At 36.2% G+C, this 25,244-nt stretch overlaps 1 protein-coding gene across 2 annotated transcripts in view; it reads left to right on the forward strand.

Annotated features, from left to right (window-relative positions):
• kto (mediator complex subunit kohtalo) overlaps nt 1-25,244 on the forward strand; it is a 149,920-nt gene that overhangs the window by 95,867 nt on the left and 28,809 nt on the right. For both annotated transcript variants that reach the window (XM_089104671.1, XM_089104672.1), the window contains exons 18-22: nt 967-1,123; nt 6,136-6,269; nt 13,716-13,837; nt 15,781-16,054; nt 23,864-24,069. In XM_089104671.1, the coding sequence (XP_088960797.1) occupies nt 967-1,123; nt 6,136-6,269; nt 13,716-13,837; nt 15,781-16,054; nt 23,864-24,069 (893 nt within the window). The remainder of the gene's footprint in view (nt 1-966; nt 1,124-6,135; nt 6,270-13,715; nt 13,838-15,780; nt 16,055-23,863; nt 24,070-25,244) is intronic.

Here is a 25,244-nt window from a genome sequence, read left to right on the forward strand (position 1 = left end):
CTTTTTCCAAATTTCTCTAACATCTGCTGTTTACTGGTTTCACAAAATTATAACTAAAAATTGACGTTTTAGTTCGAGTTGCTTAACCTTGTGTCCCTATGTTTGAATTCTTACCTTTTCTGTACTTGATTCATTTTAGTACATTTATAGTACTGAACCTGATATTTTGATGATGATCTTTAAGATTTTTTGCTCCAAGTCAGACTTCTAAAGATTATTAATAGTTTATAGTTAGTTTGCGAATTTGGAATAACTCTTTTTTGCAAGCTTGTGACTGCTTCCGCTCTGTTTATTTTTTTAATTACCATCATTTCCATTTTAGAGTTTGATGTTTAATCGATTTTCCTGCTCTGTATCCTCTTAAATTTGACATAAAATCACGATAACTACAAATTTGCAAAACTTTTCTTGCGAGTTTGCAACTGCCTCTTTCTTTTTGCAAATTTGCTCTCTTCTTTAATTTTTTGCTCCTATTTGGAGTCCCAAGCTTAATGAAATTTTGTAATAAGTTTTCAAATTTATGAAACTATTAAATTCTTCTTTTTTTTTGTAAATTCATCCTCTCATATGGGTCTCCTACTCCACTTTAAACTCCTAAGCCTGATGAAAATTTTGCAGCAACGTTTTTCTTTTGCAATTTTGTGACTGGTTATTTTCTTCTAACAAATTAAAAATTTCGCTTATTTGTTTTGTTACAGGATTTCTTTTTACGAGTCAAGTTCCCGAGCTTTATGAAACTTTGTCGCAAATTCCCAAATTTGTAGAAATATTTTCTTTTAAATCTAACTGCTTTTTTTCTTTTTGCAAATTTGCACTGTTACAGGGCCTCCAGTTCCACGTCGAATCTTCAAAGGTTAGGAAAATATACAATAAACATGTAAAAATCTTCATTTTTCTTTTGCAAGTTTTTAACTGCTTTTTCTCATTTTACAAATTTTAAAGTTTTTGAATATCGTATTCTTACAGGATTTCCTGCTCCATGTCGGACTCCCAAGCTTGATGAAAATTTGGAATTTTGGACAACTTTGCACTGAAGCTGAACCAGGCGCCCGATTAGCCTGCCACATAATTCTTCGCCTTTTTAAAACACCAACAACCCCACAGCCTGCTTGTTATTCTTTGGGTAGGTATGCAGTTCATTGGAATTAGGGCTTAAACTCTACACTGTTGAAGAACTAGCGAGAATGTAAATACAAATTCCTTGGTCCTTAATTCTTGCATTAAGAACATATACCAAACAAGATTCTCAGAACTCAACCAAACTTGGTTGGAACTGAGAGCTTGGGTCTGAGATGTCACTTTTGAGTGGCTAGACGTAGTCTAAACTCTATTGTTGTCGTCAGAACGTCTGGTGAATAGGGTTGTCTCGTCTCGACCAAACGTGGTTGGAACTGAGAGCTTGGGTCGGAGATGTCACTTTTCAGTGGCTAGACGTAGTCTAAACTCTATTGTTGTCGTCAGATCGTCTGGTGAATAGGGTTGTCTCGTCTCGACCAAACGTGGTTGGAACTGTGAGCTTGGGTCTGAGATGTCACTTTTGGGTGGCTAGACGTAGTCTAAACTCTATTGTTGTCGTCAGAACGTCTGGTGAATAGGGTTGTCTCGTCTCGACCAAACTTGGTTGGAACTGAGAGCTTGGGTCTGAGATGTCACTTTTCAGTGGCTAGACGTAGTCTAAACTCTATTGTTGTCGTCAGAACGTCTGGTGAATAGGGTTGTCTCGTCTCGACCAAACGTGGTTGGAACTGAGAGCTTGGGTCTGAGATGTCACTTTTGAGTGGCTAGACGTAGTCTAAACTCTATTGTTGTCGTCAGAACGTCTGGTGAATAGGGTTGTCTCGTCTCGACCAAACTTGGTTGGAACTGAGAGCTTGGGTCTGAGATGTCACTTTTGAGTGGCTAGACGTAGTCTAAACTCTATTGTTGTCGTCAGAACGTCTTGTGAATAGGGTTGTCTCGTCTCGACCAAACTTGGTTGGAACTGAGAGCTTGGGTCTGAGATGTCACTTTTGAGTGGCTACACGTAGTCTAAACTCTAGTGTTGTCGTCAGAACGTCTGGTGAATAGGGTTGTCTCGTCTCGACCAAACTTGGTTGGAACTGAGAGCTTGGGTCTGAGATGTCACTTTTGAGTGGCTAGACGTAGTCTAAACTCTATTGTTGTCGTCAGAACGGCTGGTGAATAGGGTTGTCTTGTCTCGACCAAACTTGGTTGGAACTGAGAGCATGGTTCTGAGATGTCACTTTTGAGTGGCTACACGTAGTCTAAACTCTATTGTTGTCGTCAGAACGTCTGGTGAATAGGGTTGTCTCGTCTCGACCAAACTTGGTAAGGAATAAGAGTAATTGGCTTAGCTGTCCGTCTTGGTTGTCAAGACATAATCCTACCTCTGTGGGGTAAGAGAAGTGTGTCCATCAATTTTTATAAGCGAGATATATGTATGAAAAATTATTGAATGTCAACAAAACTTGATGAGAAATCAAAGATTGGGGGACAACTAATAAGACTTTAAGCACAAGTTCGTAGCTGAGAGGAAAATTATCATAGTGGCTAGTGACTCCGAATAATGTTTCGTTTTGAACACTTAATTCGAAATATTAGTTTTTTTAATATTAAATATTAAATACACAAACTATTATATTAAATACACTAACACAAACACAAGTGTCGGGGAAATAAATTATTCATGAACTAATTTCTAAGCTAAATTTAAGCTAAAGTCAGAAATTTCTAAGTAAGCTAAAGTCAGAAATTAAGCTAAAGTCAGAAATTTCTAAGCTAAATTTTAAGTTTTGACATGTTTGTCAAACTTGGCCAGAGAAATAGAATTTCTCTGGTCCATATTTTCCTTTTTAACTAAATTGGTCACGGGTCACGCTTCGAAAATAGGGGGTAATAAATCGAAAAAAAACGCATAATTAAATAGAATTGTGCGAAAAGCGTAAGAAATTATAGAAGGATCATAAAAATCACGAGATTTCAGGAAATAGGCACTCCGAAGGAGCCCTATCCCCCTTCTGTAGAGGGGTCCAATCCTTAAGCAGTCTTTTGGACTTTAAACTCTGACTACTTAGGCCATTCTAAATTTGGTGCCTATGGGGGTTTATGTAGGCTGACAGAGCTCATCAGTTAAGAAATACGCTTTTAAAAAATTGCTTTTTAAGACATGAAAACGGTGTTATACCAGTATCATACTGTCGAAAGTCTTTGCTTTCTTGTCTTCCTTATTTTCTTTTTTGTTCCTTTTTTTCAGTTAAAAATCTGCTGGTAGTTTTGCGTTATTTTTCATCCGTGACCGCCAATTTTTAACATCTGTCTACATCTTGAATACGGCAATTGAAAATGCGCTAAATTGCACTACATCAGTTTTACAGGAAAACAGAATAATTGAAGAATGTACATCAAATTTTTCTTCCATTTTTAGAGACCTGTCGTTTTACATAGCAGGGTTTTCTTTAGACAACCAAGATACGAGAACCAGAAACTATATACTATTATTCTTCTAGATTCTATACTATATACTATATACTAGATACTATATACTAGAAACTAGATATGTATAAGTCGCTAAGACTGGGGATGAGTGGACTGCTTCATTTACCTTGGTAGTGTTATTAGTAAAGACGGTGGGTGCAGTAAGATGCTAAAGGTAGGATAGCCAAGGCCCAGGGTGGTTTTTCCCAGTTGAAAAAAGTTAGGAAGAAAAGGAAGATTAGTCTGAACCAAGATTAGAATATTGGAAGCTACAGTGATGGCAATGGTCAAGGATACTTCTGAAGCGTGGGCGCTCCGAAAGACCGAGGAGGATTTGCTAGATGTTTTCCAGAGGTTCTGTCTTCGGGTTCTTTTGGGTACCCATTTGACTGACCGTATTTCAAACTGTAAATCCTGCGAAAAACGTGTTTCTATTCCGCGTTCTATTGCTATAAAGAGAGGAGGGATACAATTGTAAGGACTCGTTCTCTGGGTGAAGAATAACAAATTACCTGCTGTTATTCTCTTCGGTCACCCATCTAGGGTCAAACGAAAGGCAGGCCCTCCTCGAATGGGATGGGGGAGGTCGTGAGGAAATATTTAAGGAACATTGGAACTTTTTGGGAGGCTGTAAAAAGGGAGGCTTTGAATTGATTGGGATGGAGTTGGATCGTGCGTACCTTTGTTTACCTCAGGCGGCTTGGTGTTGCAGTGAGTTGTTAGTGGTAGTAGTAGTTGAAACCTTATAATTGGCCATCTTAACTGTATAGATAGTTCTCAGTTTTGATTTTATCTATATGCATACACGTAGACGATCGGACTATTTATGCAGATACTACTTTGTATTATTTGATTATTGGAGTGTTCCTGTATTTTCTTGTATCATGCAATATTAAAAGTTCCAATTTGCAGCTATATCTTCAAGTGGTAGGACCCTTAACAAATGTTAACCAACACATTTGTTAAGAAAGTGAAAGCTGAGAAATTTGATGAGAATCAAAGAGGGAAAAACAAATCGTACTAATCAATTGGCGTTGCTGAATTTAAGGAGATGTGCTAAACAATCTCAATAACATATAAACATATATTTCATATATATATTTCAATAGAAAAATTTTCTTTTTAAACATAGATATAATTAATCTTATATACGTAATTTCTATTATCAGTTTTAATTTGAGAGAAGGTTTGACTTAACTGTTTCTAAATAAGTAGTAGTTATAGTTACGCTGTTTAATTTAACAGTTAATATTTTTATTTTTGCCATGTTTTTTGTCTCTGTTTCTGTGTATTTTTTCCCTATGTTCCATTACAGTGTTTTTGTATTTATAGAGGGCTACGGATAAATTATTGTCATTAGGCCCATTATTAGCCAAAGAGCCAGTCGAATGACAGCCATGAAAAAGATCGAAAAACCGCAGCCACATTCTTTAGTAAGGGCCAGAGAAAAATATTTTGCCCCCTTGTTCTAAATACTAAATAATAGGCCCCTTTCTCTTCCCCGCCCCAAAAAAATACTTCTGTAAGTTTCAGCTCGATACGCAAGCCATGATGCAGAATGGGGTACACTTTCTTGTGATGATTGGAAGCTAACTGGACTCTTTGATGTAAAGTACCCCAAATAAATACTCGCTTCAGCTACCCATTGTAAAACCTCACGTGATTGATTAGGTGTTACTGATAGTCTTTAATTATGTAAAATAAATTCTTTCTTTTTCAAATCCTAAAAATAAATTGTTCCCGTAGAACCTTATTTGCACTCTTTTCTAAAATTATGAACATATCATTTTTCTCTCCCTGTCTATGCTACCAGTGGTATAGATAATTTTTGTAGGCCGTGAAGCTACTGTAGTTAAAATGAAATCTTCTGATCTTTGTAATATTATCGTGTATGGATTAAGTTGTAGTGGCACACCCAGAGGCGGTTTTACGGGGAAGAAAGAGGGGGCACTTGCCCCGGGTGCCGAAATTTTAGGGGTGCAAAATTTCAAATAAATAATTTAACGATTATACTCATTTTGTAATTTTTTTTTAATTTTATTTTTAGTAAAATAAAGTTGATGGCGCGATTGGTAAAATTTCGCAAATAAATAATATTTTTGTAAGGTTTGACCTGAAAATTTTTGGGAGATAGGGGGGGGGGGGGTGATGGTGGCTAATCAAGATGTTGCCCCAGGTGCAAGAGAGGCCAGAACCGCCAATGGGCACACAAGAAGGCTAGCTGTCAAATTAATCTGAAACTATTGCTCTATAATGATGCTTATCCGACCTAGTCGAAACTATATTTTATTTGGTATTTATTTGCAAAGAGTCAAAGGGCCATAGATAAATCAAAGGATATTTTTTTTCCTGAAAATTTACATATTTTAGTTAGATGGCGAGTACTTTTTAGTCTTCTCATATTTTATCACGTTTGTTTTGAGTTTTTGTAATCTTTTTTGCTTTTTTTCTTCTTATGCAGAGGCCGAAGATGGTCTTAAAAGTTGTTATATTGCCAATATTGTGACAATCTTTTCATTGTTATAGGAAGAGTTTCTGTGATATACAATATGATCCTTAATAACATAATGGTTTTTGAAACTCTTTTCTCTCCACCTCTCTCTTTCTCTCTCTGTCCATCTATCTCTCGTACCATTTTTCTTGAGTTTTTTTTTTTTGTAGTTGGTGCATCGCCACATCCCAATATTGCGACGGGTAATCAACCTGGAATCAAACTAACTTGTGATAGGCATTTATTAGCTGCCGCTCATAATTCAATTAGATCCAGTACTGAACCCGTTGTTGCTGTATTGAAGGTAACATTTCAATGCTTTTTATTTTATTTTGACTGGGTGTCACCCTCACTGAAACACAGGTCATAGGAGGATACATTCTGATAAACACTGTAGTGAGAACAGCGAAAAATATGTGTTAAAAATGAGATATAATGGTCGAAACGTTATCAATAAATTCGATCGCTTATACCCCCCCCCCCCAAAAAAAAAAACATCATCATCCCCCACAAGGCTGTATAGCCTGGTAAAACATAGTAATAAGTGTTAGGGTATAACCGTAACAATAAAATCTGCTAACCAAACAAAAAGAGAAATCACTGTTTTACACTTGCGTATCAAAAAGTGTGCTCCGATTACTATGTTTAATTCTGTTATTTTCAGTGATTCTTCTAGAAATAAAAAAGGTTGTAGATTATAAAATGTAGATTGTAACCTGCAGACGAAAGAAATAAGAGTTTCAAACGGGGATAGACTCTTTTATTATACAGTTAACCAAATGTATGTATTAAAGCTCTATGTATTTCGATGACATAGTCAGTCATCATCATCAATAGAGAAACTCTACTGATTCTCTACTGATGATGGTGACTGACTGTGTCATTGAAATACATAGAGCTTTTATTATATATACATTTGGTTCACTGTCTAATAAAAGGGCCTATCCCTATTTGGAGCTCTTATTCGTTTCGTCATAGAAAAGCCAGTGTGGTCTTGGAAAAAATAGTTACCTTCAGACTACTATTTTTTTTTTAATATTGTAAGTTGTCACTCTTAAGTAACATACCAAAGAAAAATTCTTGCAACACGAGGTCTTGTGAACAAGAAAATTTGAAAGACATTGTCCAATCGAAGTATTTGTCTTTGAAGTGACGTTTCGATGAAATCTGACGTTTGATGAAATTTGACGTTTGACGTTTGATGACGTTGATGAAAGTCACGTTTTGGGTCATTAGTCAACTCATTAAAAAATTGTTTTTCAGTTGATCAAGGTTTCAAATGTCCGGGAATATCTAAATATCAATGTTTCTTTGTCTTATGGCCTATGGGGATTACTATCCTGCACTTCTGTGTTAAAAACTGTTCCTTTGTTAAATAAGTCTATTTTTTGTGATGTAATTGGTCAAGAAATTTTTTGAGCCAATTACACTTGAGGGTATGTCCGAAATTGATGCCAAATGACTCTGCCTGTTTACTCTTTGATGTATTTACCTGTTGCTGCTGTGTTAAATTTCGAGGCGTTTAAAAGACTACAAAACTTGATTGCCTCTTTTCTATGAAATCCAAGGCAAGTAAAAAGAGCAAGAAGTTTGTCAGTCTCAACATTTTTGCAAGTAAACTCTCTTTTTCTCTGTTTACTCATGCTTTAAAGATGCTTAATAATAAGAAACTACAAATAGAGGAGTAAATTTGTTCATTTGCATCCAGTTTTACCAATTGGAGGATGGTTGTGCAGAAGTTAGTGCACTGAAGATGCTAGTTGATTGTGTAAAGTCTGGAATCACTGCTTACTGGGTATGGACGCGAATATGTCTAACCTTTTTTCGTGCTTGCATAGAGGTTAGTATCCAGGATTTATGTTTGGAGGGATGGGGATACCAAAATAATTTTTTTAAGGGGTTCACCAGAGTAACTTTGTTTGTATTCTCAAAAAATTAATACGAAGTTAGTTTTTGATCGTTGCAGCAGTTAAATCGCTCTCACCTGGAGCAAAAAATTAAATGTTTATTCAATATTGTTAATTTTATGTCGAAGCCGCAACGTAATCAAAGTCATTAATTTCAAAATTTATGAAAAGTCAAGGTACTTTAAAAAGAGAAAAAAGATTTATAAATTTTCTTGAATTTTATTTTTGACAATTTTAACAAGTAGTCCTAAATCCTTCTATAAATTAAACACTATATCTACTTTATTTCATAAAAATCGCCTTCCCCTTTTGGGGTGCGACATTGAAAGAATGTTCATGGCTTTCATTATTCTAAGGAAAAATTGCTCGAAATGTGCCGTTGTTTAAGGCCACTTATTGTTTAACGCCTCTAGAAATCGATTTACCGACTCTAGAACTCTAGAAATCGATTTAACGCCCCTAGAACTTTAGAAATCGATTTAACGCCTCTAGATCTCTAGAAATCGATTTAACGTCTCTAGAACTTTAGAAATCGATTTAACGCCTCTAGAACTCTAGAAATCGGTTTAACGCCTCTAGATCTCTATAAATCGATTTAACGCCTCTAGAACTCTAGATATCGATTTAACGCCTCTAGATCTCTAGAAATTGATTTAACGCCTCTAGATCTCTAGAAATCGATTTAACGCCTCTAGAACTCTAGAAATCGATTTAACGCCTCTAGATCTCTAGAAATTGATTTAACGCCTCTAGAACTTTAGAAATCGATTTAACGCCTCTAGATCTCTAGAAATCGATTTACCGACTCTAGAACTCTAGAAATCAATTTAACGCCTCTAGAACTCTAGAAATCGATTTAACGCTTCTAGATCTCTAGAAATCGATTTAACGCCTCTAGAACTCTAGAAATCGATTTAACGCCTCTAGAAATCGATTTAACGCCTCTAGAACTCTAGAAATCAATTCAACGCCTCTTGAACTCTAGAAATCGATTTAACGCCTCTAGAACTCTAGAAATTGATTTAGTAGAGCAAAAGAAAATGGAGTTAGTATTTGAGTTCTTTTATTAACACACGAAGAGATGCTGCTGGCTGGAGAGAAACAATCGTGAAATGAGAGAAAAAAACGTGTAAGAATGCAAACCTAATAGAACATTGGAGCTGTGAAGCCCATTTTGTAGGTGTTTCGTTTCCGTTGTCATAGAACATTGCTGTCATATTAACTGCAGAAACGATCCAAAATTAACTTCTTATTAGATTTTTGTGAACACAAAAAAAAACTATTTTGATAAATCTCTGAACAAAGTTATTTATATACCCCCTCCCAACAAAAAAAAGAACAGTAAGGTTTTTTTTTCTTTTTTTTTGTCAAAATCATCAAATTGGTTTTAAGCTTTTTGAAATGTAACTTTTCTGACTTTTTGATCTGACAATCCGACGTAAAGAGTAAAGTATCCATACAATCTTATTTTGTACTGTATACCACGATGGTATCTGCATCAGATATGTATTGGTGTGTATCCCCCCGTCAAATATTTCAGCCACTAACTATAGCATGCTTAAAAAATAAAAAATAAACTTGATTATAAATTAAAAATTCATTTGAAGGTTTTAAGTTTCATTGTATTAACGTTTATTGTAGTTGATTATGTTTATTCTTAATCATAAAAACTAAAATACACCTAAATCGTTCATTAAATATGTTGTGTAAACATAACGATTAAGTTTAATTTCGTATAATTGAATTTGTGCATTCCTGTTTACCCCTTGGATCAAAGTTCTGGCTTGAGTCAAGGTGTAGATTAAGGTGAATAGCCCGGAAACTTCAGAATAAAAAATTTGGTTGAAACCCCTAGTTTAGATAGTAAACTATGTTTAGATTATCTTATTAAGAGACTTTAAGAGATTAATTTGATTAAAATACTTTGATTAGACAGTTCCATATACATAAATATAAAACTACTGCAAACTAGCAAACTTTTCCCAAAATTCAACAGTTATTTTAACGAAAACGCTAGTAGACAATTACTTCAACGGTTTCATGCAATAAACAGAACAGTCAAAGCAAATATAGTATCGCACCCTCACAAAGTGGGAATGAATTGGCCTGATGCTGCTTTTGATGCTTGGCTAAAAATAGAGATCTAAACACCGCGAGGGTACGAAGTTAGTGGAGAACAATGTGTATTAGGAATAGTGGCAGTCGAGTGGTAGGGCGGAGAGCCCTAACACAGTTACAAAAAAAAAGCTTCAGTGATAAAAGACTCAATTTAGCTTTGTTACAAAAAAAAAAAAAAAAAAAAGTGTATTATGAACTGTGCAATTCCAGGGTAAATTACAGACTCATTTTTTATTTCATTATGTTACGATGAACTACAAATGTAAAAACTTAAAGTATAAACTTATACTATTACTTATTGTATTATTTCTAATAAACTATACTCTGCAATTAGTTTTATATTATCATAAAATGTTCCTGCTACTATCTTAACCTGCTGTTATTGGAAAAAACGAGGCCACCCCTTACCCAGGTCCAAGGTGCCCCTCAAGTGCTGGCAATCTGAGTGATCGCCTAGTTTTCAAATAGTTCGTGGTAGCAAACTTTAAGTAAGGAGTGACCTGGCTCAATAGTAACCGAAACTCTAAAAAACAGGATTTTGATACCAATAGGTTTATCAAAAGAATGGGATTCTTATGCTGATTTCCAATATATAAGTTTCATCAAGTTTAGTCCTACCTATCAAAAGTTACGAGCCTGAAAAGATTACCTTATTTTCGAAAAAGGGGGAAACAACCCTCTAAAAGTGATAGAATCTTAATTAAAATCGAACCATCCGATTCAGCGCATCATAAAACCCTACTGTAGAGGTTTCAAGCTCCTATCTGCAAAAATGAAGAATTTTGTATTTTTTCCCAAAAGAAAGATCACGGATGCGTGTTTTTTTTTTTTTTTTTTTTTTTTTTTTTTTTTTTTTTCCCATGGGTGATCTTATTGATCCAGTAGTCCTAGAATATCGTGGGAGGGCTCATTCGAAAGAAAATTAAAAGTTTTAGTGTCCTTTTTAAGTGACCAAAAAATTGGAGGGCAACTTGGTCCCCTCCCATGCTCATGCTTTTCCCCAAAGTCACCCGATCAAATTTTGAGATAGCCATTTTGTTCAGCATAGTCAAAAATCTAATCAATATGTCTTTGAGGATGACTTAATCCCCCCACAGTTCCCGGGGGAAGGGTTGCAAGTCGGGAACTTTGCCCATTGTTTACATTGGTTATTGGGAAGTGTACAGACGTTTTCAGGAAGTATTTTTTCTGGTGGGGGGGGGGGTTTGAGGAGGGGTTACGTGGGATTATCTTTCCATGGAGGATGTTTCCTTGGGGGAGGGACATTTCTATGAAGGGGGGCGGATTTCCCAGCATTTAAAAAAAAGGATCAGAAATAAAAAAAAACAAGTTTTTTTAACAGAAAGTAAGGAGCAACATTAAAACTTAAAACGAACAGAAATTATTACGTATATGACGGGGTTCGCCCTCTAGTCAATACCACGCTCTTTGCGCGAAAGTTTTTTTTAGTACTTCCTAAAGAGCTATCTAATCTAATTAAACGGCCTTTCTGATTCAGGGATTTATGATTCAAACAAAATTTGAACTTTAGCGTAAAGAGCGAGGTATTGACTAGGGGGCGAACCCCCTCATATACGTAATAATTTCTGTTCGTTTTAAGTTTTAATGTTGTTCCTTACTTTCAGTTGAAAAAACTTGTTTTTTTTTATTTAATCTTACATTAAAAGCTGATTGTCATCAGAATAAGAATTGCATCTTGAAGTTCCTCCCCTGTTTACGAAATTTTTAAATATCACTATGGACTACTTAAGGTTCTTTCTGAGCCAGCATTTGAAGCTTGAAAAGTATAAATGGTGCTGCCATCATGCAGATTGATAATAGAAATCAATAAGAGCTGCGTTTGAAATAGCATTACAAAATCGACATCATGTTGAAATTTGGCTTTTTTGCGTTTGAACATTGTCTTTTTATGTTGGCTGGGAATACCAAATCGAACGTTTTTTTGGCAATAATTTCAAATAGAATACCATAATCCCCTTTAATACTAAATTAGCCAACTTTCAGTCTTTACTTAACTAATCAATTGGTTCTGCTACTCCTTATTATCCTTGAAAACAAACAAGATATCATTAAACAAAAATCAACAAATTAAAAAATAAATTAACCTTACACTTTGAATTCAATTTCATTGTTGACATGGAAAATAACAGATCTTCTTTTCCTGTCTTCAAAATATGGCAAAATGTTGACGTGCTGTTAATATTTTATAAATTACAAGTCGTTTTGACATAGATTCTAATTCAAACGCGGCTAAGGTCAAGACAGGTGCAGCGTTTTAGGTGTTGTTTTAGAACTAGTTCTAACACAACCTGAAACTAGTTCTAGTTCTAGAACTAGTTCTAGAACTAGTTCTTAGAATTAAGGTGAACACAGGTAACCAATAAAATATTCTGCTTTCTCCTACAGTGCCACAGTGCCACGAACCAAGACAAAAACAACCTGAAATTCATTCAACCAGGGAAACTACGATGTATGTTTCTTTTTTGTCATAACCATGAGTTTTATTTTTTAGCTTATTGTAATATTTTTCCTTTTGAAGCAATTTAAACTGCAACTTCACGTTTTTCTCTATATATTCAAGCATTGGTGAAGCCAATATGATCGAGTCCACTTTTCACCTTTTTTGCTTAGTAAAAACGGTACACCAACTGATCGAATCCTAAATTTATGCATTTTCTAAAATAACGATTAACGCCACAAAATGACGAAAATAAAATATGTTTTTCAATCTGCTATTAAGCTAATTTACCAGTTACCGGCCGTTTTTTTTTTACAATTTTAAAATAGTGCCAGGTTTGTCCAATAAGCTATTCGATGCACTTAGGCATGGTTTTTAAACGTTCTGGTTGTTTGTCTCGCTTGCGATAAGGAACGTTATTACCTTACGTTAAACCGCCACTGAAATAAGCGAATCAACTAAACTTTGTCGTCCAATTAAAGTCTCGTATAGTAATATCTTCTGTTTTCTTTTATTTGACTTAGAGTCTATATAAATCTAAGAAGTATTTCTAAGTTAAATTAAGGAGTATTAAATTCTAGGTGCTCACACTGAATATGCTAAAAAATTACAGATACCCGTAATGGTATCTAATTTTGATTGCTCTTAAAGTAGATGAAATTTTAAACATAGCAAGTTTAGCTGTAGCAACACACTGCAGGGCCGACGCAAGGGCCCTAGTAGTCAAGAACCGTCGTTAGTCCGATACAATACAACACAAATACATGGAAGTTTAAGAAAAGTCCAACGAGGCCAAAAAACAATCAAATTACTAAAAAACTTCTAAAAAAGAAAATAGCAATTACTAAGAATGTTAAAAATCAGTATAACTAGTCTAGTGATGGTAACTATTACTGCTGTTACTAACAACTTGCCGCAATACCAAGGCGCTGGAGGCCAACACAACTGCGAACGCTTTTTCCTCCATCCCAATCTATTCAAAGCCTTTTGTCTTTACATTATCAAAAGAAGTTTCAATTGCCCTTAAATCCTGTGATTTGACCTGGGCGAGTTCAAACGAATTTAACTATGATTTAATGAAAGAAAACAATTTTGTTAAATTAAGTTAATTAAGTTTAATTACTAGTTAATTTGATATGATTAGTATAGTAGCCTTGCCCAAAATGTTTTCACCTCATTTGTCTCTTTTTCTCATGGTTCACCTAAATAGAAATTCAGATTTGTTTGAGGATTTCATCGTTTTTTTTTCTAATAAGATGTATTTCAGGCGGTGTTACTTCTGGCCAATTACACAGATAGCAAGAAAGATCATAATGAAATGCTTAACGTCCTTGGAATATCAGACATAAATATCGTGGATGAGCATGAAGACCCTAACTACTGTTTTAGGTGAGCACTTTTAATTCTTCTGATTGTCACTTTCGAAATTGCTTTTATTTGCTATGTTCATAGATTTTTTATCTACTTTAGTTTGGTCCTAATGATGTGCAAGCGAAATTAGGAGTTTAGGTAAAAAATTTTGCTATAGGGTTAGGTGGGCTGACCTACATTTACTGAGTTTATTTTTCTACTCTGATGCAATTGATGAAGTTCTTATGATTACGGTCCTTCAAATAACTCAGTTTAAAAAAGGCCAAAGTCATTTATTTTCAAAAACTAAGGATTTTCATAATGCTATATGATGTTATTTATCTTTCTAATACCAATACTTGTTTGTTCTCGTTATGGTCTCATTATTTCGTAAAACTGCGAATTTCCACAAGGCTATCAGAGAGTATTTATCGTTGTGACGTCGAAAAAAAAAAACAACATCAAAACGGTTTTGATCTCAATAGGAGATTCATTGTTACATTGAGTAATGAACGTTGTTTTTGGACGTCATTAACGTTTGGACATTAAAGCTTTTTTCTAGCTCTTCTCTAAAAATTGAGTTTTTTGTGCTTCTCTTATGAGTGTAGACTAGCTTGAATTATTCGACACGTCGGACAAAAAAAAAAACAGGAAAGTTGAAGTAGTTAAGATGGTACAATGCGTTAATGATGAGTGTAGACTAGCATTAATTATTCGACACGTCGGACAAAAAAAAAAACAAAAAAAAACAGGAAAGTTGAAGTAGTTAAGATGTTACAATGCGTTAATGATGAGTGTAGACTAGCTTGAATTATTCGACACGTCGGACAAAAAAAACAGGAAAGTTGAAGTAATTAAGATGTTACAATGCCTTAATGAACATATAGTCCCATCTATATTTTTCGTTATTAGAGCAGTTATAAACTGGAAGGCTTCTCTAATAGTGGAAAATATTTAGATAAGTAGTCGCGTTGTTTGGGTGTTTTATGGCGGAGATTATCCATTAGTCTTTTTATTGTACAAGTTAGGGGATTAGTTGAATGAATTGACACTAGAAGAGAAATGTAATATTTAATATATTACAATGGGGTAGCAAATACATGCTGCCATCTATGCTTTTGTTGTTTTTCCACTGTTAAAAACTGCAAGGCTTGGCTAATAGCAGAAGCTATTTCGATATGGAGTTGTACCGGTAGGGAGTTGTACTGTGAAGGGTTTGTGTTCACGTTAACGGATAGCTGCGCATGGTATTTACCATCAAAACTGGTGCATAACAATGGTGTACTGCCTCCCCTGAACTGTTCAATTGTGTCATAGATCCTAATATGACTCAAACAACCGATGACTTACCTTTTTGCCTCCAATTTAGAAATCGAATCCTAATCGATGTCGACTTCGCAGATGACCTTGCGCTCGTTGCCGGCTCCTAAGAAAAGTGAAGGCTCCTGCTGGAAAAAGTTGTGAAAGTTGGGCTTAAGGTAAACTTGCGATAAACAAAGAAAATGGCAGTCGAACTGTCACGCCCGGTTCCATCCAGAGGTTTCATTACATTTTGTGGAAACCATGTTGAAATTGTCACTAGCTTCACCATTCTTGTCTCCGGGATTTTGGATATTAGCACCGTGGAAGTGGAAGGGGATAGTCGCATGGCAAGAGCCTTTTCTGTCTTTGGAAGCACAAATGTCGGGCAGCCACAAGAAGCTTGTAAAATGGCCGACATTAATCTTGACGATACTCCCCTCATTGCAGCTGATCGATCCTCCTGGAGGAGTAAAATGTTGACACTCATACGCCGCCCACCGTATAACAGGAGTCGTAAGTCAAAGTAAGAGTTTGTGTTTGTCTTCTTTTCATACGGATGAGGTATAATTCTAATAACTCAATGCTAGGTTGAACCGAATATATATATGTGTAATGTGTTTATAAAATATAAATCTAACAAATAAATAAATGTAATAATGAGAATATAATTTTTCTTACAGTGTGGGAATGCGAGGTTTGTTTAACAATTATGGTCCAAGTCGTCTTTCAGCATTCGCTCGGTACGTCCTCCGGCAGATTTGCTCTCAGCCTTGGGTGCATGAAAGATGTCTCCAAATACCCGAAGACTTGCTCAAAAATGGAAGCCTTATGGATAGTCTTCTAAACCCGAAGAATGCTCAGCGGCTTCTAAATATGATCTCAAGAATGGACAAGACATCAGGAATTTCAGATGAAAGTCTTGATAATAAGCAGACTGTTACTCAGCTCTTTGAGGTATAAGAGGCATTGGGTATACATCTCCCTTTCTTTATAACTTAAATTTAGGTTCCTGGATATTACAGAATGCATCTGAGTGCATTAATCCAATAGCCTCTGTGAAAATATGAATTCATAGTAGGAATCTGAACTCAACAAGTTATTAGACTGGCTCCCCATGCCATGTTTCTGCACCATTGATAATGTTGCTTTTGATATATTTAAAAAACCTATAAATTTCCATTTGTTTCAAAATGTGCGAAATTGATTTTAACACTTGATACGCTAAATGTTTAAACTATCCCTATTCGAAAGAACTCTAATTTTTTGTCTTCAGCAAAAAGCAAAACTCACAACCAATATACTGTAACTACTCACCATAGTACGTTTTCTAAGGGGGGGGGGGGTGCATGATTAAGGGCTTCAAATGCCGTGTCAAAAACAGCCCGAAAAAGTTAAATTCCATGAAAATAATAATAAATGTGCGATAATTGCGAAAATAGGAGTTTTATGGGGTAGAGATACGAAACCGTTTAAAATCTTTTCTCTATTCCAAACATTCTTTTTTTTCGGGGGAGGGGGGTCAGGTACGATTAAGGGCTTCAAATGTTAAATGTCAATGCAGCAGAAGGACAAAACTTCTATGAAATGATAATAAATGCATTAAAATTGCGAGAATAGGTTATCTAGAACCAATACAGAGCAAGATCATAGCCAGTTTTACCTTATGTACCTTAAGGATTGCCCCTCCTCGAGGGAGAATGCCTTGTAACTGGTGGTTTTTGAACCACCGCCACCAGAGTTCTTAGGCATGGTTCTATTCACTATGCTGCCGATTTTAGTCTCTGTTTGAACTACGCTTTACTGAGTAGACCTAAAAAGATCCTTAAGACACTTCAGTTGAACCTTACCGTAGATCTTAATTCCTCCGGAGTCATTGGTGGTGCATAGGGCGTTGACGAAAGCTCTCCACTCGCCTCGAAGCGGTGCTGCGGCGATGACGTCCTCAGGTCTCGACAAAAGTCTGCCGTAAAGTGTTCTTTGGACTACCTCGTCTTCTTCTGCCATCGGATTTCCAATTGTAGACTGTCCGAGGAACGCGGCTTTATTTCATAAGGAGTACATGTCCCAAATATGTCTGCTTCTTCTTTTTTAGCACAGCAGTAATGAGAGGCTGGTCCGTTTTACTGCGGTTTTCAAAATTACTGACTCTCTGTTGTCAACTTATATTTAGGATTCTCCTCAGGCATATATTTTCGAATGCAAGAATTCTCTTTTCAAGCTATTGGCTCCTTTTACAGCACTCACTAGCGTAGATGAGTATGGCTAGCACAATGCTGCTGAAGAGACGTAGCTTTAGTTGCAGATAATATTTTTGCTCCTCCAAATGGGCTATAGTCTATTAAAACCTCCGGTTGACTGATCAATTCTGATCAATCATTATTCTCGGTCATTTAATTTGGTCATTATTTCACCATTACAGTTGGTTCAGCTACCCAGGTATTTGATCTCCCTGAATCTTTATAGATTATTATTGTTGTAATGCAGCAAAAGCCGTGAGTTTTTGATGGGCATACCCTTTGATTTGTCAACATTGATGGTTAACCCAACATTTTGTGTATTAATTTAAAAAAAAACTTTCCTAAAAATAAGTTTTTCAAAGAAAAGTAAAGGCCATTTTAAAATTATGCTCAGCAGATACAAATACCTTTTAAAATTCAAAGTCAAAACGACCAGAAATTACTATTAAAGAATAAATGAAACCCAAAACGAACAGAAATTATATAAACAATCATAGCTAAAACACACAACAAGTAATAATATAAATGAATAAATAGATCTTAAAGCGAGTAATGCTTAGACTGAATCTCTCTTGACTATTAAAAACTGAGCTCGAACTTTCAATTTCCAATCAAATGAGCCATCTCTGAAGTTTATACGAGCATCCCTTTCCTACGAACCATATATGCCCCAGGGCATAACTTGTAACGCCTGCCCCCGGGCCCTGGGGTGTTGTGACGACACCTGAGTTTTTGTTATCTGACGTTTGAGCAATTTTTTAACTTGATGGCTATTTCAAAATTTTTATTGGATGCATTTGGAGAAAAAGGGGCGTGGGTGGGGGGGGGGCAGTTGCCCTCCAATCTCTTTTGACTTTAAACAACTGAACTAGAACTTTCAATTTCCAGTCAAATGAGCCTTTTCCGAAGTTTTTACGAGCATCCCTTCATCAAGAACCATATATTCCCCAAGGGCATAACTTACAACACCTGCCCTCGGGCCCTGGGGGGCTTTGTCGACCCCGGAGTTTTCGTTATATGGTCTTTGAACTATTTTAAAAAAAGCTATCTCAACGTTCTTATCGGATGGGTTTGAGGTAAAAAGGCCATGGAGGGGGTGGGGGCTAGGTGCCCTCCAATTTCTTTTGACTCTTAGAAAGTGAACTAGAACTTTCAATTTCCAATCAAATGAGCCCACTTTGAGGTTAATGCGAGCATCCCTTCCATAAGACCCAGATATGCCCTCAGGGCATAACTTACAACGCCTGCCTCAGGGCCCTGGGGGCTTGTGGTGACAACGGAATTTTGTTATAGGATCTTTGAACTATTTTTAATAAAATGGCTATCTTAAAATTTTTATTGGATGCATTTGGGAAAAAAGTGTTGGTGGGGGGGGGGGCTGTTACCCTCCATTATCTTTTGACGCTTAAAAATTGAACTAGAACTTTCAATTTCAAATCAAATGGGCCCTCTCTGAAGTTTATACGAGCTATCCTTCCATAAGGACCATATATGCCCCAAGGGCATAATTTATAACCCTTGCCACTGAAGACTGTGGAGGGAGTGTCCTGCTCAAACATATAATTTCCAGAACTTTCAACTACGTTGATCAAAATGGCTATATCAAAATTTTGATTGGATGTGTTTGGGGAAATTTTGGGCGTGGAAGGGATGTCAATTGCCTTAGAATCTCTTTCGACTATTAAGAAGGGAACTAGCCATTTAAATTTCCAATCGAATAAACCTTTTCTGAAGTTTCTATGACAACGCTGTCTGTACAAAACCTTGTATGCCCATAGGGCATGACTTACAACCCCTGCCCTAAGGGCTGTGGGGGGGGGGGGGGGGGTGTCATCCTCAAAGACCTAATTTCCAGAACTTAAAACTACGCTGAATAAAATGGCTATCTCAAAATTTCAATTGGATGTGTTTGGGGAAAAGGTGGGCGTGAGAGTGGGGTTAGTTGCCCTCCAATCACTTTCGACTATTAATAAGGGCATTAGCCCATTTGAATTTCCAATCGAATGAGCCTTTTTTGAAGTTTCTACGACAGCGCCGTCTATAAAAACCTTATATGCCCCCAGGGTATAACTTACAACCCTTGCCCTGAAGGCTGTGGGGGAATGTTCTCCTCAAAAACATAATTTCTGGAAATCAACTACATGGGGCTGATCTGGAAATCAACTACGCTGAAGAAAATGGCTATCTCAGAATTTTGATTGGATGTGTTTCAGGAAATGGTGGGCGTGGAAAGGGTGTTAGTTGCCTTCCAAACACTTTTGACTATTAAAAAGGGCATAAGCCACTCCAATTTTCAATCGACTGAGCCTTTTTCGAAGTTTCTACGACAACTTCTTCGATACGAAGTGCCCTGCTCTAAAGAAAAAAATAAATAAATAATACATTGTACCAACATCGTTCTTATTTGCCCCCCGGGCATAACTTAAAACTCATGCCCTGAAGGTTGTGGGGGAATGTCCTCCTCAAAAACATATTATCTATTTGGAAATTTACTACGCTGAACAAAATAACTATCTCAAAATTTTGATTGGATGTGTTTGGTGGAATGATGGGCGTAGGGAGGGGGGAGGGATAGTTGTCCTCCAATCACTTTCGAATATTAAAAAAGGCACTAGAACTCTCGATTTCCAATCGAATGAGCCCCCTTTGAAGTTTATACGACGACTCCTTCCATATGAAGTGCCTCTGGAAAAAATAATAATAAAACACTGGAGCCGTATGGCCTTTACTATAGGCAACGCTGTAGCGTTGCCTCTAATTATCTATAATTGCGTCAAGCAGCTGCTGTAACCGCTGTTTCGGATCTTCTATCAAAACTCTATAATACTTGAGGACTCTCCACAAGCATTTCTTTCAACTGACTACAATACCCTCTTGAAGTCGATATATGGTATATATAGCTTGTTGTTCCATTTTAATTTCTTGAAAAGCATTCTTAGTACGAAGATCAAATCAGAGTATGATCTACCGGTTCTAAAACTACGTTGTTCTTCTTGCAAATGCGCATCTAGTGCACCTCGTAACCAAGGCAATATAATAGAAGCCAATAGTTTGCATGGCACTGGTATAAGGTTTATACCTCTCCAATTTTCAAACAACCTTGCGTCTCCCCTTTTAAAGATTTTCTCCAACATTCTCTTGGTCCATTCACGATTAACCTTCCAAATATTCCATATCCTGGTGAAAAGGGTAAGCCACCGAGACAGGCAAGTTCTTAGTGTATGCTTCACTATTTCTGCTGTGATTTCTCCAGGAATCACATTCTTCCATCAAATGCCAGGAGCTCGTCCATTTTTTAGCTTTTTTTTGCTGCATATATGATCTCGGCAGATTTTGGCGGGTCGTTATTAATATAAAGCTGCAAAAACGGAGTTGTCAGTAAATTTTCTCGGTCACTGGGACCGAGTTTCCTCGGCCCATTTAATAGTTTCTAGAAAAAATAACTTACCTTTCGTCAATTTTATATTTGTGTCATATGGTTTTGAGGTTTGAGCTGGGTTTCTGAGGGGCATGTTGTTTGATCTGCACGCGGGCAATTATAAGCGTATGATTGGACTGAACGTCAGCTCCTCTATATCCACGTACATTTAAAAGGCGCCATCTGAGGTAGAAAAGACAGCGGTCTATCTGATCCTAGTTGAGCTGTCTGATGATGTTCATGTGTATTTATGCAATGTTTTGTGGTCGAAAAAAGTTCCAGTAATGACCTTGTCCAGTAAATGGCTACTAATATGCCATTTTCTTTTATGTTATCAAGTCCATGCGGTCTTAAGACTTCAGGATAGTATCGGCGATCATTTCCCACTTTTGCATCAAGTTGCCCAGAACACACAGTACATCATGTTTTGGGATGTCTTTAGTGATAGCTTGTAATGTTTCGTTGAAATTGTCCTTGACACCCTCATCTGCCTCGTTTGTTGGCCCATAACACAGTCACCGAGAACATGGTATTCTCTGTAGCGAATCTAGCTAACATTATCCTGTCATCCACATGTGTCCATTTGAGAACGGTTCGATGAGCTTCAGGGGGCATCGGTATTCCTACCCCTGCCCTATGATGGGTATCATTGTGACTTTAAAACAGCACATATCCCTCCTCTAGGTTCTCTTGGCCCAAACATTCCTACCGAATTACCCTATGGGCCATTATGTGAATATCGTTCTTTTACATTTCTTTGAGGACTTATTTGGTCTTTGATCAGTGGCTCATAGTTCTCACGTTCCAGAAGCCAATTTTCTTTGGTTGTTTTGTAGTCAAGAATATTGTCCGGGAGCACGCTGGGTTAATTATCAGGGAAGAAGATAACCATCCGAGGCTGACATTATTTTGTTGTTGACATTTTTGTTATCGGGTCTTTTTTTCAGGGAAAGGTAACAAACCTGTCGCCTAACCCTACTCCTTCATCCCGGTTTGGGACAGTCTGTCACGTCAACGAGGCCGATGACAGGTGGAGTTTAATTGGAAGTTGCTTTGATATATCAAAGTTTAGGTTTAAGTTAAAGGTATAATTATCTTCGGATCCACTCTGTTTTGAAGAAGCGAAAACCTCTTAAGTGTCTTGAGAACTAAACAGAACATCGAAAAAAGATTTTCACGGGCTGATGTAACTTGCGCCGTTTAGGAGGGAGATGAGAGGTGAAAAATTTGTCTCATAAAACCCGATGAACTGCCTTAAAAATAATAAGTGGAGAAGCAAAATGTAGACGCCAGAGTATATTTCCTGTATTTTTACCAACAGAGATAGAAATTAAGAATGAAGGAATTTTACAGTCATCGTTGCGCCATTTATTTTAAGCGCCATCTACTAACGGATTTTATTTTTCGTTGAATTCAGGTGGTAGCTGGTATTGACCCTAGACAAGTTAAGGCGTGCTATCAAATTAGTTCCCCCCCTGTATTGTCACTGTCGTCAGGGGTTGCCATCAGGGATTGTGTTTGATAAAATGTGCCCGAAACTGCAAGTAACGAGAATGAGGTTTATCTCTAATTTGAGAAAAATTGATTTGATATTTTTGAACACATTTGTTATATTGTTGTGATGTGTTATTTTATGGTATTTGGGGGTGTTGTAGTCGTAGATGCCTTTATTCTCCCTTTATAGGGGAGATAAACTCTGGCCTTAAGGTAATTAAACTTTGGTAGCGTGCCTTAGGCTGTAACCGAACTAATGAGGCGTACTGACTGGGTATGTTCGAGAGGCTAAAAATAGATCGTAGAGATGTTGTCTAAAATACAATACTTTTATTCATTTAACATATGATATAATCGGATATATTCTGTCTACTGGGACTGGCTGTCCCAAGTAGACCACAAGTCTCAAAAACAATAATAATATAAAAATAGATACTTAGACACTTACAATGATAAGACAAGGTTCCAAGGTATTTCTAAAAACAACGGACCAGAGGTCAGTCCGGCATAAAGTTAGTATAAGATTTTTCCTTCCGATAAAATGTATCTTTTATACATTTTTATCAACCACACCTTCCCACGTAATTGCTAGGAAGTGGTAATTTCTCAATTTCCCGTTAAACAGAACTTAGCAGGATATGTTCCTTATCTTAATAAAAAGTGGTATTTCAAAACTTCATATTTGCGTCTTATATATTTTTACTAAATTAATAATTAACTAAATTAGAAAGCTTTACCACAATATAATTTAAACATATTTTAAACACATTTATATTGTTAAAGATATTGAATGTCTTTTGTCAAGCTGATTGGTTGCAAAATCCCTGTGACCAGTGATTATGATGAAGAAAAAGTAGGCTGATAAGAATTAGTCCGCATAGTGGCAATAGATTAGAATATGGTCAATGTCTCATATAAATCATATTTAAGGATTATAAAAGGCTCCTACATTGTTCCCTATATTTCAAATTACCGTAGGTACCACCCTACTATGGTCACATTGCTAATGCCCAATCACAACTTGGTTTTACTAATACCGATTAGCTTGCTCAAATTTGAGCCAATCAGGTTTTTCGTAGAATTTTCTGATTGGCGGAAAAATTCGATAAGAAGTTCTGATTGGCTCAAAATAGTGCGAGATAAATCTTGGCATTAGTTAAATCTCACTGGGAATGGAATTTTAGTTAGTCAGTCCCTGACGAGTTTTGGGATAAAAAAAATATCTTGGGTGTGTTTTTTATTTTAGAAAAAATTTGCAAAATCCCGTGTTGGGATTAAACCACCTGATGCTGAAACTACACCAGATGTATAAAAAGCAATATTCTTGCTGTCATTGCCATTTTTACCAGTTACTTCGATATTGAACTTTTTTGTGTTTAAATTTGACATTTATATTTTGATTCATTGTATATTTTTGTAAGATATGTGTAAATGTGTGGAAAATAAGGATATTTTCAGTCTCTCTTCTTAGCACTAGAACTCAGGAGAAAAAAAATATGATTCCCCTCAGGGGTATGTTCCTGTGCAATTCTGCTTCGTGTTTGAAGCATAACATTAGTGACTTCCAATATAAAAAAAAAGAACTGAAAAAGTTCAATATCATTTTTATTTCAGAATTTGAATCAGTGGAATATTCGTGTTTCTTTGTTGGATTTGCAGCTAATATACAGGCAGTATAGTCAATCTGAATTAAATCAGTGGCTTGACATCATTGCTAAGTCAACTATGGATCTCTTTTATGTCGAACCACCTCCTAAGTCTGAAGATTCTCCGTCGAAAAGGAGGGTTTACTCAAATTTTAGTCATTTAATGCCTTCCAAGTAAGTCCTTCAGTTTTTTTTCCATATATTTTTGGCCTTTCCATAATACATTCCATAAAACAACTTTTTCGCATAAAAATAAAAGACAGTGCTATTATATCAGGGAGAAAAAAAAATCTTAAATACGAGGGGGGCTATCCCTCAACTCCCTGCTCTTTCGATTAAATTTTTACTTGTGCTTTGGAGATGACAATATACATCTTAAAACGTTCACTCTTAATCGCAATATTTCGAGAATGAAAGATCTTATTTAAGTGTATCAGCTCTAGAATATAGTCTTTACTGAAACTTGAAAACATAGAAAGTTCAGCAAAACTTGAGACAGCAGAATTTTTATCTCACATTTTTCAAAAAACATCAGGTAAATTATACCGGCAAACCTACTTAGGGGGTGGGATTGCGCCCTACCACTCTAATATTAAAAAATTAAAAAATTCTTAAGTTATAATTCTTAATAATAGATGTTTGCCTTGATGTTATTTCAGATAAGATATATGTTCAGATAAGATATAATTTTTGTACAAAAAAAAAAAATTTGACTATGAATTTCTGCCTAAGAAGTCGATGAGAAAGAAAGGACTTCAGAAAATTAAAAAGAAGCACAAAATAAACAAGAAAAAAAATAGGGAAAATTAAGCAGGATGACTTAGGGCTGCAATAAATTCTTATCGAATGTCCAGCCCCACTCGAATTTGAGCTAGCAGCAGTATCAAGCGTTTTTTTGTCCTCATGTATCATCTGAAATTCAAGTGTTCCGTGAGAATTTGTTTAATCATAAGATCCCCAGGCTGATGAGAAGCCAAACATTTCACTCTGACAATATCTCTACTATCAGCTGCCGATTTAGGATTTTGGTGGTGGTGGGGGGGGGGGGATATCTGCTTAAAAATTCTATCTTGTTTGTTTCTTAAGTTAAAAGAATGATCACTTTAATTTTGCTCCTCGAAGATCTATTTGTGCAAATTGTAGCAAACTGCGCAGAACCAATTTTTATCTAGCGTGGGAGGAAGGGGGGCTAGATATGCATCTTGGTAGTATTCTAAATATTTCACACTTACTTCTCAATATAGCCAGTCTTATTTCATTCTTTTTCCTCCAAGAAAACAGTATTTTCTGGCTATTTCTCATGTAGGACAATGAAAACACTATAGATATCCTAATATAAGGGTGCACAA

Source organism: Artemia sp. Qi Xiang Cuo, chromosome 18 (assembly GCF_049724085.1).
Source record: "Artemia sp. Qi Xiang Cuo chromosome 18, ASM4972408v1, whole genome shotgun sequence".
NCBI lineage: Eukaryota > Metazoa > Arthropoda > Branchiopoda > Anostraca > Artemiidae > Artemia > Artemia sp. Qi Xiang Cuo.